Below are 18238 nucleotides of genomic sequence, written 5' to 3'. Positions count from 1 at the left end.
AGATGGTAGTGGTCATTTGGAAGATTAAGGAAGACACAATGGCTGCAGACAGCAACCCTGTCGGGGACCATGGAACGAAACACATGTGATTTGTTCTTTAGTCCTCAAGTCGTCTGCACAAAGAAAGCAATGAGGCAGTGCATCCTTAAACAGAAAAAAATAGCACACTGTGATATGAAGCAGATGCTAAGTTATGCATCATTAGGAATATTAAAAACTATTGGCATATCATTATTTGTAATGCTTCATTAATGCACATTTCTGGCACTGGGAACCACAAATTTTTGAGTGCTCAGAGCTTCCTATTTATCAGTTAGTAAGTGTCCTTCCTGATATATTACAGGAGTGGACTATGTCCAGCTTTGGGCCTTTGCTGAACTGGCTGATATCAGACAGAACGAGGGTAAGGGGCACATAGAATCTCTACACTGCAGAAGGAGGCCATTCGGCCCATTGAGCCTGCACTAACAACAATCCCACCCAGATCCTATCCCCCTAACCTCACATATTTATTCTGCTAATCCCTCTGACACTGAGGGGCAATTTAGCATGACCAATCCACCTAACCCACACATCTTTGTATTGGCTTTGACTAGCACTGGCCAGAGCGGGGCTTTTTTAAAAAATCAGCCAGGGAACCCTGCTCCTGAAGGCTCAAGCAGGCCCCATACTGGTAAAGCAGCTCATTTAGGAGGGCAAGATCTGCCTCAACTGTGATGATCACATAGTCAAATAACCAGCTGACAGTGATTGTTTTGCATCATGTTGGGAGAAGGTTTTACTGGAGTGAGGTACTAGGAGTTGGTGGGATCTATGGAACTAGGAAAGATCACAGAGTCACAGACTCCCACAGTGCAGAAGGAGGCCACTTGGCCCATTGAGTCTGCATCGAACACAATCCTACCCAGGCCCTATCCCTGTAACCCTACACACCTACCCTAGCCAGTCCACCTGATACTAACGGGCAAGTCAGCATGGCCAGTCCACCCAACCTACACATCTTTGGACTGTGGGAGGAAACCAGAGCACCCGGAGGAAACCCACATAGACACAGGGAGAATGTGCAAACTCCACACACAACCAAGCCGGGAATCAAACCCGGGTCCCTGGCACTGTGAGGCAGCAGTGCTGACCACTGTGCCACCCTAAGATGGAGATTATACAAGGGAAAAGAAAAACTGGAAGACTTTGTAAACATTGTTGTGCTCTCGGGGTTTACTAACCTCCAGTATTCTTTTCCCCTAGCCTGCAGTTGAACAGGTTTGATGACAGTGTGGCGGAGGAGCTTGCAGCTGGATTTGTGGGCTGTCCCGGTATTGAAGAGATCATGTAAGTGTTAAATCTCCTGGCTGCCAAGTAACTGAGTGATCACTGCAATCTGCATGTTCAAACAATTCAAAGTTTCAGCTTAACGGAGTTGCCACAGTTTTAATCACAGTTGATGCTGAGCTGACTGTCATTTTGAGACATATGAACAAATTTCAAGTTAGTTGCAGAAAATTCAATCAACCACCCCCCCCCCCCCCCCCCCCACCACCACCACCCCCCCCCCCCTCCCCCCCAACCACCACCGGTAACCGTACAGAAATTGAAGGCTTTTTATTTTGATTAGGTTGAGCTATTGAAGTATTGTTCAAATGCTGAAACTCTCTCTCGCTCGCTGTGTCTGGATTTAAACCTAATGGAGTGACAGCTAACTTATCCAGTTCCAGTGTCTTCCTGACCGTGCAGCTATGGAGTGTACCCTGGTTACCCCGCAATGATTTGATTTATTAGTATTCATGTATTAGTATTCATTGAAAAGGATTGTTTCTTGCACGCTGTACAGACAAAGCGTACCGTTCATAGAGAAGAGAAATGTGCAAATGTGTGACGGGAATTGACTCTTGCTGGGTTAATCCTGATGAAACATGCTTCACTCACTCTGATTACTTTGATTCATGGTTGGGCAGCATCTTTGAAAAGAAATGTCGGCCTGATGGTTAATTTCCCGACTTCTTGCTGTCACTGGTAACACATGCCAGAAATTACAAAGCGCTCAGTGTCAATTTCCAGCGTGTGTGGGTAAGGCTGTCAACTACCGAGTGAAGTCAGACAATGACCTCCCTACCCCCTGCAAAATGTTCATGTGGATAGTTCATCCTGTTCCGCTGTATATTTCTCCAGTGCCAAGTTGCCAACTGTGGCCGAGATGGCAGCAGCTAATGCAGACATCCAGATGATATAATACAGGCACACTTTTCTCTTCTCATTTCTCTTGAAGTGGCTGTTCTTACAGACATGGGACTCTTATTTGGCCCGGTGATTGGTTTTAGGGATCCCTGCAGTCAATTTGTTGATGATACCCACAATCGTAGAGTCCTACAGCGCAGAAGGAGGCCATTCGGCCCATCGAGTCTGCACTGACCACAATCCCACCCTGGCCCTATCCCCATAACCCCATGCATTTACCTTAGCTAGTCCCCCTGACACTAAGGGGCAATTTCGCATAGCCAGTCCACCTAACCTGCACATCTTTAGACTGTGAGAGGAAACCGGTGCACCTGGAGAATATGCAAACTCCACACAGTGACCCAAGCCGGGAATTGAACCCAGGTCCCTGGCGCTGTGAGGCAACAGTGCTAACCACTGTGCCGCCGTGCCGCCACAACGATGGGTATTACACATCTCTCCACAATGTTGCCTTCAATCCACTGCAAAGAGAGCTTCACCTCCACCAGATCATTTGAAGGGATTTTGGCAAATAGTGCTTGATTCCGAAGGTTAAATGGTACAGAAGGTCCAAACTTCCAAAGTCATGTCCAAAGTTGGGTCTTCTGCCTTCATATTTGAAAGCAGAGAACTGGAATCTCAGCTGGGCCTAAAAGATCCCCTGGTACTACTTGCAGAGAGAGAGATTGTACTGTCAGTTCAGTGGAACCACGGCATATTACGGCAAGATTTCCACTTGTGGCATTTCTGTGATATAAAGGGCGGAGTGAAAACATCAAATGCTGAACCATGAGCCTTTCCACTCGCGTTACTCAGGATTCTAAGTCCTGCCCATTTCCAGCAGCAAGTCACAGGTCAACCAGGTCATAGATCCGACAGTTTGATGAGTGAGGTCCTGAAGAAAAATATCCTTGAAAATTCTAAATGTTCTACTTTTTCCTGTGTTTCATCACAGCTTATCCTGGAATAACATCAGTGATGCAGGGGCAGTGAGGCTGGCCGATGCCCTACCCAGAATGCGGCGTTTAAAGAAACTAGAGTGAGTACAAAACTGAACTAGGATCTGAACTGGTGCAAGGTATTCACAGGGGCCTCAACTATAACAATGGCTCACTATGTATTACCTACTAATAATACCCAGGACTTGGACATTATCATCCACTATTTATATGGCTGCAGAATATGTATCTTAAAAGTGGAGCAATCGCTCTGTTGGATATCAGGTTCAGCCAGTTTACTAAATAAATGAATAGGCGATCACATACAAGTCACGATGGCACAGTGGTTAGCACTGCTGCCTCACAGCGCCGGGGACCTGGGTTCGGTTCCGACCTCAGGTCACTGTTTGTGTGGAGTTTGTACTTTCTCCCCATGTATGCGTGCATTTCCTCCGGGTGCTCCAGTTTCGTCCCACAGTCCAAAGATGTGCAGGTTACATTGATTGGCCATGTTAAATTGCCCCTTGGTGTCAGGGGGATTAGCTAGGGTAAATACATGGCGTTACGGGGATAGGGCCTGGGTGGGATTGTTGTCAGTGCAGACTCGATAGACCGAATGGCTTCTCTCTGCACTGTAGGGATTCTATGATTCTAAGTCCCTTTATACTAAGAATGTGTGTGAAAAAAAACATGGTACTGCTTATACAGTTGGTGCAATGTAATTGTATGTTGTTATATTATTAGTAGATGTAAGTAACATGTAGTGATAAACATTAATCCCTATTGTACATTTTGTCACCAAGAAGCTTATGGTTATATCGATACACTTTCATTGGTAGTATTACTTGTAGTGATGTACATGTGTAAGACTACCTCAGATAAACAAAACTGGTACAATTTTCAGCGTGATGCTGTAGATGGTGCTATTTGAGCAAGGATCTGCAGGTGATGATTCACTGTGATTTCGCTATGATTCACTGTTGACTTTTTCCTCTCCTCCTTTATGTATATTGGTTCATCATTATGCCCCTAGTTCGGAAGCGTCGAGTGCATTCCATCACACCCCATAGATAATACTCCAATCCCATGTACTTAAAGCTCCAGTATATTTACAGTCATGACTGCTGTTTGAAACATCATTGCTGGACACCCCCCAACTAATCATAGAAACCCAACACTGCAGAAGGAGGTCATTCGGCCCATCGAGCCTGCACCAACAACAATCTCACCAAGGCCCTATCCTATAACCCCACGTATTTACCCTGCTAGTTCCCCAGACACTAAGGGGCAATTTACCATGGCCAGTCAACCTAACCTGCACATCTTTGGACTGTGGGAGGAAACTGGAGGACCTGAAGCACACCCACCCAGACACGGGGAGACTGTGCAAACTCTACACAGACAGTGACCCAAGCTGGGAATTGAAGCTGGGTCCCTGGCGCTGTGAGGCAGCAGGGCTAACCAGTGTGCCACCGTGCTGCCCCTTTTCATCCCAGCACTGAATAAGCCTTTCATCCTGGACTATGTCTGGATACAAGCAGGTATTTGGCAGGGAGAACCGCAGATAAAGCTGTTAATTATTTCACTGACGTGGAAATAGTTCTCACATTGAATATTCTCAAAAAACATCCATTTGGGGCTAATGTAATGCACAAAGCACACAAAACCTCTTGCTCCAACTAAGTATCAAAAAATCCCCAGCACTTTATCTTGATTATATTTGTATATTATATTTATTATTTTTGTTACTGCATTGTACTTAAACATTTACTTTAGCTTCTCATTCATCTCATACAATGAGGAATAACATATTTTATCAATCAAAGAACTCAAACAAATAGAATGATTTAAGGATAAGTAATGCTTTTTAAAAAAACACTTTTGTGATGTTTCTGTGATGTTTGGCTACACTGGAAACCACAGAGCAAATTCCACTGATTCAACATAAACATCATTGCTAGAAGTAACTGCCAATGAAAGTTTTCACTCAATCATGTACATGGGCGGCACAGTGGCACAGTGGTTAGCACTACTGCCTGACAGTGCCAGGGACCTGGGTTCGATTCCCGGCTTGGGCCACTGTGTGGATTTTGCACATTCTCCCCGTGTGTGCGTGGGTTTCCTCCGGGTGCTCTGGTTTCCTCCCACAATCCAAAAGACGTGCTGGTTAGGTGCATTGGCCATGCTAAATTCTCCCTCAGTGTACCCGGAGTGTGGCGACCAGGGGATTTTCACATTACATTACAGTGTTAATGTAAGCCTGTGATACTAATAAATTTTTTAAAAGCAAGTTATAAAACTTAATTCAATTCACTGATTCTCAGTGTAAGCCTCAGAAAGCAATGTAACGTGCAACAACCAACTTATGTTTGTATAGCATCTTTAATAGAATAAGGGCTGGGAAATATCAGTGGGGGGCTTGGACACCAGGTGTGAGTTTCCCAGGCACTTTTTTTAGCACAATCAGCTCCACTCCAGAAATCAGTGCGGAGCTGATTATCATATGGAAATTGGCGCAGGACGATATTCTCTGGGCCTGCTAGCATCTCGCACCCCCGTCGGGAGTGGTTCCCACCAGCGGGTTTACAACTGCTCACCACTAACGGGGAACAGGCGGACTCACCCTGCTGGTGGGGACAGAGGCCATTGAGGGCCACCCCCTCCACCCCCCGGGAGGTTGGGGACATGGGAGTTGCCCCTTGGGCAGTGCCAACCTGGCAGTGCTAGCCTGGCATTCTCACACTGCCCAAGGGGTAAACTGCCACTGCCCACCATGCACCTTGGCACTGCCCACTTGGAGAAGAGGGGGTGAGACATACGGGAGGTGGGACTATTGGGGGCAATCACTGCCACTCTGCACTGGTACTTGTGGGAGAGGGAGGGAGGAGGGCCATCAAGCTTGGTCATCAGGGTGGGATGGGGGGCGGGGGGTGGTGCATAGGGCTGGCCATGGGGGGGAGAGATCGGGGCTGGTTCAGTGGGGGGGAGGTCCAGCAGGCCAGCGACCGGAGGTGGGGGGAGGGTCGGGAAGGCCAGCATGCAAGGGGGTTCCAAGGAAGGCCAGCAGTCGGAGGTTGGCGATCGTGAGGCCAGCAACGGGGGTGGGGGGGTGGCCACTGCGCATGCGTCGATCTCCGCTCTGACAGATCAGCGAATGTTCTGTGACCCACTCCGTGCTTTGTTGCAGCCTCTCGGGCAGGAATAGGCGCCACGCCATGATTTTCAGGGTGAATCAGTCTGAGGCATTCTGCATTGCTCAGAGTGTCAGAGATTCATTCCAATAAGTAAGTCCAAAAATGGGTGGGAGATTCTCCCATTTTCCGCCCCATTGGGCACTTAGTTTTGTTTTGGGAGAATCCCAGCCAAAATGTCCCGAGAGACTTTACAGAATTACTATCAAACAAAATACAACACCCAGCCACGTAAGGAGATATTAGGGCAGGTGACTAAAAGGGGCAGGTTTCAAAGAGGAAAGCGATGTAAAGAGAAAGAGAGGTTTAGGGGTTGTTGGGAGGGTGGGGCCAGAGTCGGGGGAATGTTCTGGAATTTTGAGCCCAGGCAACTATGGGCATCTTCACCAATGGCGGAGCAATTAAAATTAGGGATGGTCAAGAGGCCAAAGTTAAAAGAGCACAGATACCTCGGAGGGTTAGAGGACTGAGGGAGATTACAGAGATAGGGAGACACCAGGCCAGGCCATGGAAGGATTTGAAAACAAGGATATGATTTTATGGCCTTGCTCGAGTGAGACTGGAAATTCCCACCCGAGGTCAATGGACATTTCTGTTTTCCGTCCCTCGCCTGCTCCGATTCCGTGGCGGATGGGGTGGTAGAATTCTGGCGGAAATGTTTAAACTTGGAGTCAGTATAGATCAGCAGGCAGTGGTTAACAAGATTTCCTGCAAATTCAGACACAGGCAGCAGAGTTTTGGATGTCCTGACGTTTAAGGAGGGTAGCGCGTGGGAGGAGTGCATTGGACGAGGTAACAAAGGTTGGGCTGAGGGTTTCAGCATCAGAGGGGCTGAGGGGTAGAGTTAGCTCATTTATGGAGGTGGAAATGGGCAGTATCAGGGATATGTATTGTAAGCTCATCTTGGGGTCAAATATGACTCATCATACACAGCAGGACAAAGGCTCAACTTCCAATTTGATATCCTAGACAAGGAAGGATGGTTAATTTTTTGAATTATTGAATATTGCTGTATAAAGAAGGAGCAAGTACCTTTAATCTAACTCTCCAATTAAAGCTTGGGGAACAAGTGAACAAACTTCCAACTAATCTGTCAGCAGTTCCTCTCTCTGCTATTTTAATGGAGAGGTCAACTCATTCAAAATGTTCAAATATTATCCAATCCCTTTTACAAGCAGTCATGAATTTTATTTCAAACTAATTCAAAATGTTCAAATATTTATCCACTTCTAATTTGGAAGCTTTCCTAGAATGGATTTTTCCACTTTCTAGAACAGAGAACAGCACAGCACAGAACAGGCCCTTCGGCCCACGATGTTGTGCCGAGCTTTATCTGAAACCAAGATCAAGCTATCCCACTCCCTACCATCCTGGTGTGCTCCATGTGCCTATCCAATAACCGCTTAAATGTTCCTAAAGTGTCTGACTCCACTATCACTGCAGGCAGTCCATTCCACACCCCGACCACTCTCTGCGTAAAGAACCTACCTCTGATATCCTTCCTATATCTCCCACCATGAACCCTCTAGTTATGCCCCCTTGTAATAGCTCCATCCACCCGAGGAAATAATCTTTGAATGTTCACTCTATCTATCCCCTTCATCATTTTATAAACCTCTATTAAGTCTCCCCTCAGCCTCCTCCGCTCCAGAGAGAACAGCCCTAGCTCCCTCAACCTTTCCTCATAAGACCTACCCTCCAAACCAGGCAGCATCCTGGTAAATCTCCTCTGCACTCTTTCCAGCGCTTCCACATCCTTCTTATAGTGAGGTGACCAGAACTGCACACAATATTCCAAATGTGGTCTCACCAAGGTCCTGTACAGTTGCAGCATAACCCCACGGCTCTTAAACTCCAACCCCCTGTTAATAAAAGCTAACACACTATAGGCCTTCTTCACCGCTCTATCCACTTGAGTGGCAACCTTTAGAGATCTGTGGATATGGACCCCAAGATCTCTCTGTTCCTCCACAGTCTTCAGAACCCTACCTTTGACCCTGTGATCCACATTTAAATTAGTCCTACCAAAATTAGTCCTACCTTTCTGATGCAGAATTCTGCACCCTGTAACACTCTGGGAGGGATTTTCCGGCCACATTCGCTCCAAAACCGTAATATCCCACCTGAGGTCAACGGACCTTTCCATTGTCCGCCCCTCGCCTGTTACGATTCCTGTGCCGGGCGGAATGGGAACATTCACCCCTCTGTGTTTAACTTCTAACTTTTCTCATTGCTCTTTTGCCAGTGATTGTAAATTTATAGCTTCCAGTTACCAACTCACTGAGCAGTGGACAAAGCTTTTCCACACTCAGTTTATCAAAACCTGTGTATTTGTAACACCTCTCTTGGATTGGCCCTTTGTTCCAATAGGAAAGAAAGCCTCAATATATGCTTCTCTCAACTTTCATCAAATTTAAAGCCTCGCATACCTCATATGATCTTCACGATTCAAATTGCCACGATTGGAAATGGCATGAGAACAATGGCAGTCCAGAGAAGGTTCACTAGGTTGATCCCGGGTATGGAGGGATTTTCTTACGAGGAGAAATTGAGTAGGTTAGGACTGTATGCATTGGAGTTTGGAAGTGTTAGAGCTGACCTATTGAGATATACAGGATTCTCAGGGGGCTTGACAAGGTAGATGCTGAGAGGATGTTTCTCCTTGTGGGAGAGACTAGGACGAGAGGGCATAATCTCAGAGTATGCGATCACCTATTTAAAACAGAGATGAGGAGGAATTTCTTCTCTGTGGATAGTGAATCTATGGAATTCCTTATTGCGGAGAGCTGTAGAAGCTGGGTTGTTAAGTATGTTCGAGGCTGAGATAGATTTTTAATCAATAAGGGAATCGAGGGTTATGGGGATAAGGCGGGAAAGTGGAGTTAAGGATTATCATGTCAGATCAGTCATGATCTCAATGTTGGCAGAGCAGACTCGATGGGCCGAATGGCCTACTTCCGCTCCTATGTCTTGTGGTCTTAAACCTTCTTGTGAAGAGGACAATACTCCATCTCAGTCAGAGGGATTAATTTTTTTCCAGCGAACATCAGTTGCTGTAGATGCTGTGAGAATGGGTGGAAGAAAGAACCCGCTCTGTTGTCCAGTGAGTTGACCCAGAGGTTTTGGCTCAAGCCCTGTGAGTTGCAAAGGCGGTCAGGATTGGGGCGGCACGATAGCACAGTGGTTAGCACTGCTGCTTCACAGCTCCAGGGACCTGGGTTCGATTCCCAGCTTGGGTCACTGTCTGTGTGGAGTTTGCACATTCTCCCCGTGTCTGCATGGGTTTCCTCCGGGTGCTCCGGTTTCCTCCCACAGTCCAAAGATGTGCGAGTTAGGTTGATTGGCCATGCTAAAAATTGCCCCTTAGTGTCCTGAGATGCGTAGGTTAGAGGGATTAGCGGGTAAATGTGTAGGGATATGGGGGTAGGGCCTGGGTGGGATTGTGGTCGGTGCAGACTCGATGGGCCAGATGGCCTCTTTCTGCACTGTAGGGTTTCTATGATACTATGATTGTTGTGTTAGCCCATATTCCCATTGGTATATGATCCAGACTTAACCCTTACACAATTTGATGCCAGTAAGGGTGCAGAGTTTCTGAGTCTATACCTCTTGGGATTTGGATTTTGTTACCAGAAATACTTCATGTTGATTGTATGTTTTGTATCACAGGGTGAAGAAATATTATTTATTTTAATGAGGTGGTGGGGAGGGAAGATTTCTGAGAGGATTGGCTGGAATTGGAACTGGGTTCTCTAGGTAGTTGCACTGGTCAGGTCTGATAAGAGAAATGTGTCCCCTAACTGTGAGAGTCCTCATGGAGGAGCTGACCCAGTCTGGCATTGCCCGTTCTTGTGTCAGGCTCTGAATCTACATGAGGTTAGCTCTCCTGAAAGTTCTGATTTGCATCTGTCAGGAGAAAAACAGACCACTTGATAGAGCCCTTCAGGAAGGTTCAGGTCTGCTTCAGCATTGCACTACAAAGAATTGTGAATGCAGCCCAGTCCATCACACAAACCAGCCTCCCATCCATTGACTCTGTCTACACTTCCCACTGCCACGGAAAAGCAGCCAGCATAGTTAAGGGCACCCCAAACATACTCTCTTCCACCATCTTCTGTTGGGAAAAAGGTACAAAATTTTGAGAACACGTACCAACCGTCTCAAGAACGGTTGGTGTTGTAGGGAAATATCCCTTTACCAGTGCAGAATAGAAGTTGAGTCGCAAATCAAGGTTCAAAGCGTGTCTTTATTGTACAATTGCTAGGATCCTAGGGAGATCCAACATAACCCGCTCCGTAACAGTGGGCTGGTCAGCTCGATCTCAATCAAATCACATCAGCGGTGTATCTTTATAGAGTTTCAAATTCGAGCGGGAACATTTAATTTGAGCGGGAACATTGGCTATATGTGTGTTATCTTATGTATTAAAATGGTCTATCAGTTTAAAAAGTCCCCAGGAAGTTTTATCGATTAGCATTTGTATGGTGTGTGTTCGTGTTAATGGGATTACTTGGTCCTGCCCCGGTGTCTAAATGCGTTTCCCATTATCTTCTCTATGTGTCCTCTTATCTGAATTGATCTTATTGTTTCGTGTCTGTGTTTCCTGCTTGTGAGATTGAGTGTTAATGTCATCCTGTCCTGTTGGATGTCTGGAGTATTTCATTCTAATCTTTTATTTTTATATCTTAGTTTATCAGATTTTTATGTCTGCCTTGGCCGAATTGGTAATATTTCAGTGATAGCTTGGTTTTGATAACCCACTCTATGTCTCGTTTCGTAGGGATCTTGATCGTCCTTGGCCAGTTTAAAATGCAGCTGCGCGCTGTTGCTAGGCAGATTAGGGATCTTCCGTAGTCTTTGAAATTCGCGAGTCTCTCAGCTGTGCAGGGGGGGACCCGATCGAATATCCATCCGGGGGTGCCCCTCTGCATTGTTGGCCCGTTATGAGTGGTGCCAATTAGTCCAATAAGTAAATATGTTTGATGATACAAAATATGGTTTTCTGGAAAATTTCCTCCTTCAGTCCCTCCTCTCGTCCAGGGGGTGCCATTCATGGCTGACCCCCCCATGGACGACCTTCAGAGGAACAGTGATTTGTACAGCTGTTGTCCTTGCCGTTGTTCCTCTTCTTCTGTGTCGTTGTTAAGTTCTTGCATCTGGATACTGGCAGTGGGTAGCATTCTTGATGTAATATTTGCACATATCACTTTAATACAGGTTAGGCCAAGGCAGAGTGTGAACAGGATGGCTACTACTAGGATTAATCCCTTCATAATATATGCTCCCCAAACTGTGTTAAACAGCCATCCTAACCACCCATCAGTCCCTGTTAACCCCTGTTTAAAGTTATCCAATTGCTTTTGTATCCCGGACATGGCTGCTGTTATGTTTAGTGTCTCGTCGTGTACGTATGTGATGCATTTTTCCTTGATGATGGTGCATACCCCCCCTTGTCTGGCTAGCTGATAGTCCACCGCATATCTCGTTTGTTGTGCGTATAGTCTGAGTTCTGCGAGTTCTTGGTCAATTGCGCCTAATGCTTGTAGGGTGTTGTTTCCTAAAATGGTCAGTCCACATATGAAGAAATTCCTATTACTGGCACTGATCACCCCTGCGGCGCCTCCCAGGGATAGTGTCCCCAGAAATCCATATCCTAAAGTAGACCCTAGTGTGACAGGGGCCTGCCAGTCGGAGCAAAATTCTGCGCTGATGGCCCTGGTCACTATGCGTTTCTGGACATGCCCTTCGCTTGGGCATGGAACCGTGAGAGGTCTGATTGTCCCTACGGAAAAGAACCTTGGAGGCCTGTCTGTGGCCGTCATATATACATTTTTAAATAAAAACACATACCCGTCTTTAACCCGATAACATGCATTACCCCGGGGTCGTTTGACCGCATGGCCCCATCTTGTGGAACCTTCCCTCCCCCTGGACTGTCCACTTGATTGTACCTCTTGGTGAGAATCAAATGGATATGTCCCTGAGGCTGAGCTTACATGGGTGCCGTTGCACTTGCCACACATAAGCTGCCTACCCGCGGTGATTGCAATGCATTTTTGTTGCTTGCAGTCACAAGTGAAGTGTCCTTCCCGGACCCGGCACTCCTGGAGAGCACAATGTGCCTCAGCGCACGAATCATTTTTAGGGACAAAGGCATGCACGCACCCCCATCCCTCTCCCTTAAAACATTGTGGGTAGTTCCCATGTGTCTCCTCCGGTTGGGGTCCCGTCCCCCTTAGAATTCCCGGCTCAGTGAGCTCTACACACCTTCCTTGTATCCCTTGCTTAAAGTACCCAATATGTTCTTTGCAGGGTGCCCCCGATGTGTCAATAGTGAATAACTCTTGTGGGAGCCACCCTGGTGTTGCGATGAATAGGGAGTTTACTGATCGCGCTGAGGGGTAACAAGCGGTCCTATTCCCATAGATCTGGATGTGTGTTTTCAGGAATAGGTTTCCTTCCATGATTGGTGGTTCTGCTCCCCTAACCCCCATATGTTGGAGTGTATTTACAATGGTCAGGGTTATTATCAGATATGTCCCTGTTCCCATATTGCTCTTTTTTTTTCAACAGTATTTTACAATTACAGTATATACAGAAAATAAACAGGCAATCAAATTAAAAGTAGTTGGTTCCGACGTCTTGATAGTAGATCTGGTCCTGGTTCCTGTGGAAGTTGAATGAGCAAAACGGTATTTTTTAGTTCATTTGTCCTCATATAGTTTTAATTGGGTCCAGTGTTTCCAGACCCCCTGTCCCCTTATATCTATACAGGCACAGGTATCTCCGCTAATAATGACCTCGTAAGGTCCGTGCCATCTTGGGGCAAATCCTGGTTTTGCAGGAAGCACTTTTGTTAATACCCGGCTCCCAGCTTTTGGGACTTCTGGTAATATAAGACTATAAGAACAGCTTCTTCCCTACTCTCATCAGACTTTTCAATGGACCTACCTTATATTAAGCTGATCTTTCTCTACACCCTAGCTATAGTTGCAACACTATATTCTGCACTCTCTCCTTTCCTTCTCCCCCATGTACTCTATGTACAGTATGCTTTGTCTGTACAGCACACAATAAACAATACTTTTCACTGTATCCCAATACATGTGACAATAATAAATCAAATCTAATCTAATCAAAGCTGGTGAGCACATGTGGAAGTGAGAGAAATCAGTTGGAAATTTACCCGTGGGAAGCAATGGCAGTGGCCACAATCAACAGGATGATGAGCAGAATGAACTCACAATTACCTGTCCCATTTGTATCAACATACTCCTGCAGCTCACACTTGTAACCAAGGCACACAAGGCCTCATAAAGTGTATTTCTGAATGTCAGCTCTTTGAGATATTATTAATAATATTCTTGTTGATTTGTAAAATTATGAGGCATTCACAGCCCCAACATTTTAACTATGAGAGGTCTTTGAACACTTGTGCAAATCCTCAATTTAATGTTGACCACCCCCCCCCCCCCCCCCCCCCGCCTCCTTGCTGCTGTTTTCAAAAGAGACTCAGCCCAATATTAACACCTTTGGTTGCTATGAAAAGATTCTCGGCCCTTTGTTGGCCAATTACATTCCAGGTTCTGAGTGAACCTTGGAAATGAATAGAGAGTGTGTCTGAGTTACCCTCGGAAACTGTTTTCCTGTTTTGTGGGGTACATGTGTTTTCTGTTGCCATTTAGACATGGGCACTGTTCAGAGTGACAAATCATTCTCCTACCTTTATTCCAGTTTGGAAGGGAACACTATTACAGCAGCTGGAGCGGAAAAGCTAGCAGCAAGTCTACGCCAGTGCTCCTTCATTGAAGTAATTCGGTAAGTAACAGAGCAGTGACTTTGGTTGCGAATTTACTCTAATGCTGATGATTAACATAACCGCGATACTAATGCAGAAAGGTAAGAGGTTGCGATCCTAAAATGTATTCCTCAACCATCATGACTAAAGCAAATACCTGGTCATTTATTTTATTGTTGGCAGTAGGATATTGCTGTGTGCAAATTGGCTGCTGCCTGTCCCTGCAACTTCAATAGTGCTTCAATAGCTGTAAAGTGCATCAGGACTTCCTGAGCTTGTGAAGATCCTTTCTTCAAAGAGGGGAGGGGGGAGAGATTGTGATCTTGAATTGGGAGAGGGGAGTTAATGATATGTCGTGTGAGACTCACTCCACGTAATAGCCTTTGCGAATTGGGAGTGAATACAAAGATTATTCTGCATTGGTTCCCATTCCAATGTTTCGTGCTGAGTCTCAGTATTCTGGATTATGGCTGGAATTACATTTTTTTCCCTAAACTATAACATAACCCAAGTTTCTGTGATTATTTCTCATTAATGGTAGCCAGGTTTTATTGAAATGGCTTTGCATATTTGTCTATTTTTCCCCTCTCCCGACAGTGCAGCCGCAAGTCTGAGGCATTCATGTATACCTTACCTAAAGTGGCCACCGTTTTGTGTGTGAGTTGAGACAATGCACGTTGCCAAGCTATTTAACCATGAAGGGATCCCAGCTGCTCCTCACCCTCCCTTTACTTGACGGTCACACGTACCTGCAGTGCAGCCGGTGACACTAGCTGCCAATCAAGAGAAATCATAATTGGGTGACTTTCCCTCTCCCCCTCCTTTCCCTCCCCTCCTTTGACGCAAGACATCAATGCTTGTCTGCAAATCCCCTATGAATGGTTGAGGTAAAATGGACCCGTTCAGCACAGGTTAGAGATTGAGAGCATGACTATGCCAATCCAGCCTCAACAAAAAGAGACTTGGATTTATATAGCAACTGTCACAACCTCAGGCCATTTGCAAACCACTTTACAGCCAAGGAGGTGGTTTTGAAATGTAGGAAAGGCAGCAGCCAATTTGCACACAGCAAATTCTAACAGACAATAATGGGATCAGGTAATCTGCTCTTCGATGTCGATTAAGGATTCAACGTTGTCCAGGACACCAGGGAGAGAGAGTTGTGCAATGGGATCTTTTACATGAAACTGAGCTGGAGTGGGGAAGCTGATAGATGGGCCCACAATTTAATGTCTCATCTGAAAGCTGGCAGTGCAGCACTCCCTCAGAACTGCAGGGGAGTGTCAGCCTAGATTTTGTATTCAGGTCTCTGAAGTGAAGCTTAAAGTCACAACCCTCTGACCCAGAGGTGAGTGTGCGATCATCGGGCAACTGCTGACACTGTCAGACTATTGCAGTGCATTTAATCGCCAATGGGGCTGCCTAATCCAATTATTAACACTCTTGGTAATGTTTGTTTTACATCATGGGGGGAAAACAAAATTAAAATGCCTGCTATTTGTGGGTTGGATGGGGTATTTTATAAACATCTGACATGGGATTCTCTGGATTGCTCACTGTCTTATTTTAGCAAAATAACATATTTTAGCTATGACGGGCTGTCAGTACAGAGTGCAAGCAAGTGTTTTAATGATTGTAGGAAATGTCCCAGAGATATCAGCTGTCACAGAAACAGCTTGGGCAGTTCCATCAATCCTACATATTGGGATAAACATCACACCTTAGCGAGGGCTGTAGGGAGAAAGAAAGTACAACACAGAAGGAAGCCACTCAGCCCACCCCACCTGTGCCAGTTCTTTGAAAGACCTCTCCAATTATTCCCCTGCTCTTTCTCTTCCACACATATTTTTCCCTTCAAGTCTTTGCTTTTTGAAAAGTACCATTGAATCAGTTTCCACTCCCCTTTTGGGCATTGCATTCCAGGTCATAACAACTGGCTGTGTAAAAACATCATTTATTGATTCCTTCTGGTTCCTTTATCAGTTATTTTAAATCTGTGTTCTCTGTTTACCAACCTTCCTGCCAATGGAAGAATTATAAAACCCTTTATAATTTTAAGCACAACTATTCAATCTTTCTTTAACCTTCTCTGCCTCGTGGAGAACAATCCCAATATCTCTAGTCTTTCCACAAGTAACTCAAACATGGTAGCATTATAGACTCTTCAACCTCTCAAAGGCCTTGACATCCTTAAGGCCTAACCAGGGATTTATAAATGTTTAGCAGAACACCCTTGTTTTTGCACTCTGGCTCTATAAATAAAGCGAAGGATCTCTCTGGCCTTTTTGTCCTCCCACTTCAAAGTCCTCTAAAAAATCGTTCCAAAGTATGTCACAGCTTATCGGGAAGACTTCAACAAGAATAAAGAAAACCTACATTCGCTTCTCAGCCCCTGATTGGGCCTGCAGCATCAGAAGCCTACCTACTTGTCCTTAATCGGACGGCTGGCCCACAGCTGACCATTTTGGAGACCAACTGTGGTAAAATTGCTGAGTATGTGCTGCTACCTGCCAATGGGGGCTTGGGATCTGCATTTTCTCCAAGATCCTAACGCCCACAGTAAAATTTGGGCCTGAATAAAACCATAATAAGACAATAAGATATAGGAGCAGAAATGAGGCCATTCGGCCCATCGAGTCTGCTCCGCCATTCAATCATGGCTGATAAGTTTCTCAAAGCCATTTTCCTGACTTTTCCCCCTTAACCTTTCATCCCCTTATCAATCAAGAACCTATTTCTATCGCTGTCTTCAATGCACTCAATGACTTGGCCTCCACAGCCTTCTGTGGCAATGAATTCCATAGATTCACCACCCTCTGGCTGAAGAAATTCCTCCTCATTTCAGTTCCAACCATGTGTGGTTTCTTTAGTCAGTCTGGCAGGAGGTTGAATTAAGATGCATCCAACAGGTCCAATTTTTATGCGTTCTTTCCACTATGGGTCAATAAAGAGAACATAGCCATTAACCAGATGTTACCTCTCTATCCGTACAGGCTGTGGAAGAACAAAATATCCAAGGACAGGGAGCAGATCCTTCAAGAACAGGATTCCAGATTAAATTTCCTCTCCGTTTAGGACAGCACAATTAAAACAGTGAGATCTTCCAGATCACATGCAGTATTAACAGCATTCAACTCTGCACTATTTCATGCACTTTGTCTTCAACATGATTTTCTAAAATGTATTTATTGTATTTATTTTCAAACACAATGTGTTGCCAACTTTACAAGCTATTTTATTAGTCAGCCATGCCAATAAAAACGTTTGCATATTTTGTTCTCCTTACTCATTATTCACTTTATTCGTTATGTTGTACGCGCAGCAGAGAGGTTGAAAGGTAATCAGTGGGTCACTTTGTTTTCTTCTGGTGTTCTTTCCCTAACATTAGATCACAAAAACATAATAGGAGCAGGGGTAGACCACATGGCTCTTTTGAGCCTGTTCCGCCATTCAACATGATCATGGCTGATCTTGAGCTTCAGCTGCACTTCCCTGCCAGTTTCCCATATCTCTGAGTTCCCTGAGAGGCCAAAAAATCTGTCTGAAAACAGAAAATGCTGGATTAACTCAGCAGGTCTGGCAGCATCTATGGAGAGAGAAACACGGTTGATGCCCATTGACCCTTCAACAGAAGATTCATCTCTCTTCTGTGCCTCCTCTCTCTATAACTGTAGTACAGGTACAAAAAACCAGGTCTCCATTTGCTGAATTGGCCTCCTACGCCTAATGGGGAGTGGAGACGAAGAACAACATGCATACAAGAGATTGCTTATTTTGACATTACTCATATATAACATAAAACAGCATGAAGGTTAAAGATCTGCATATGTCCTTTGAAATACTGTGATTAGGGATTGGTGAGGGGCTGAATATCTCAAGTTATTGACTCGACACATTGGGCCCGATTTTACCATTGAGTCGCGCCCATTTTCGGGCACGAAAACTTGGTAAAGTCAGGCGTGAGGCGATTAGCATGATCGCGCCCACGTCCGCGCAGATGCCCACTTTACCAAGGCCCGAATATGGCCGTGCTCCGAACCACGCCCGAAACAGGCGCAACAGCGATTTAAATGCATTTGCATGTTATTTAAATTGAATTA

The 18238-nt window shown here is 45.4% G+C and overlaps 1 protein-coding gene across 2 annotated transcripts in view; it reads left to right on the top strand.

Moving 5' to 3' along the window:
- The window catches only part of nlrc5 (NLR family, CARD domain containing 5), a 191942-nt gene extending 174526 nt beyond the window's left edge, over positions 1-17416 (top strand). For both annotated transcript variants that reach the window (XM_078211022.1, XM_078211023.1), the window contains 4 exons: positions 1246-1329; positions 3167-3250; positions 14075-14158; positions 17132-17416. In XM_078211022.1, the coding sequence (XP_078067148.1) occupies positions 1246-1329; positions 3167-3250; positions 14075-14158; positions 17132-17213 (334 nt within the window). In that variant the 3' untranslated portion in view covers positions 17214-17416. The remainder of the gene's footprint in view (positions 1-1245; positions 1330-3166; positions 3251-14074; positions 14159-17131) is intronic.
- The last annotated feature ends 822 nt before the right edge of the window (positions 17417-18238 follow it).

Source organism: Mustelus asterias, chromosome 4, assembly GCF_964213995.1.
Source record: "Mustelus asterias chromosome 4, sMusAst1.hap1.1, whole genome shotgun sequence".
In the NCBI taxonomy this organism is placed as follows: domain Eukaryota; kingdom Metazoa; phylum Chordata; class Chondrichthyes; order Carcharhiniformes; family Triakidae; genus Mustelus; species Mustelus asterias.
This window is presented reverse-complemented; position numbering and strand designations above follow the sequence as displayed.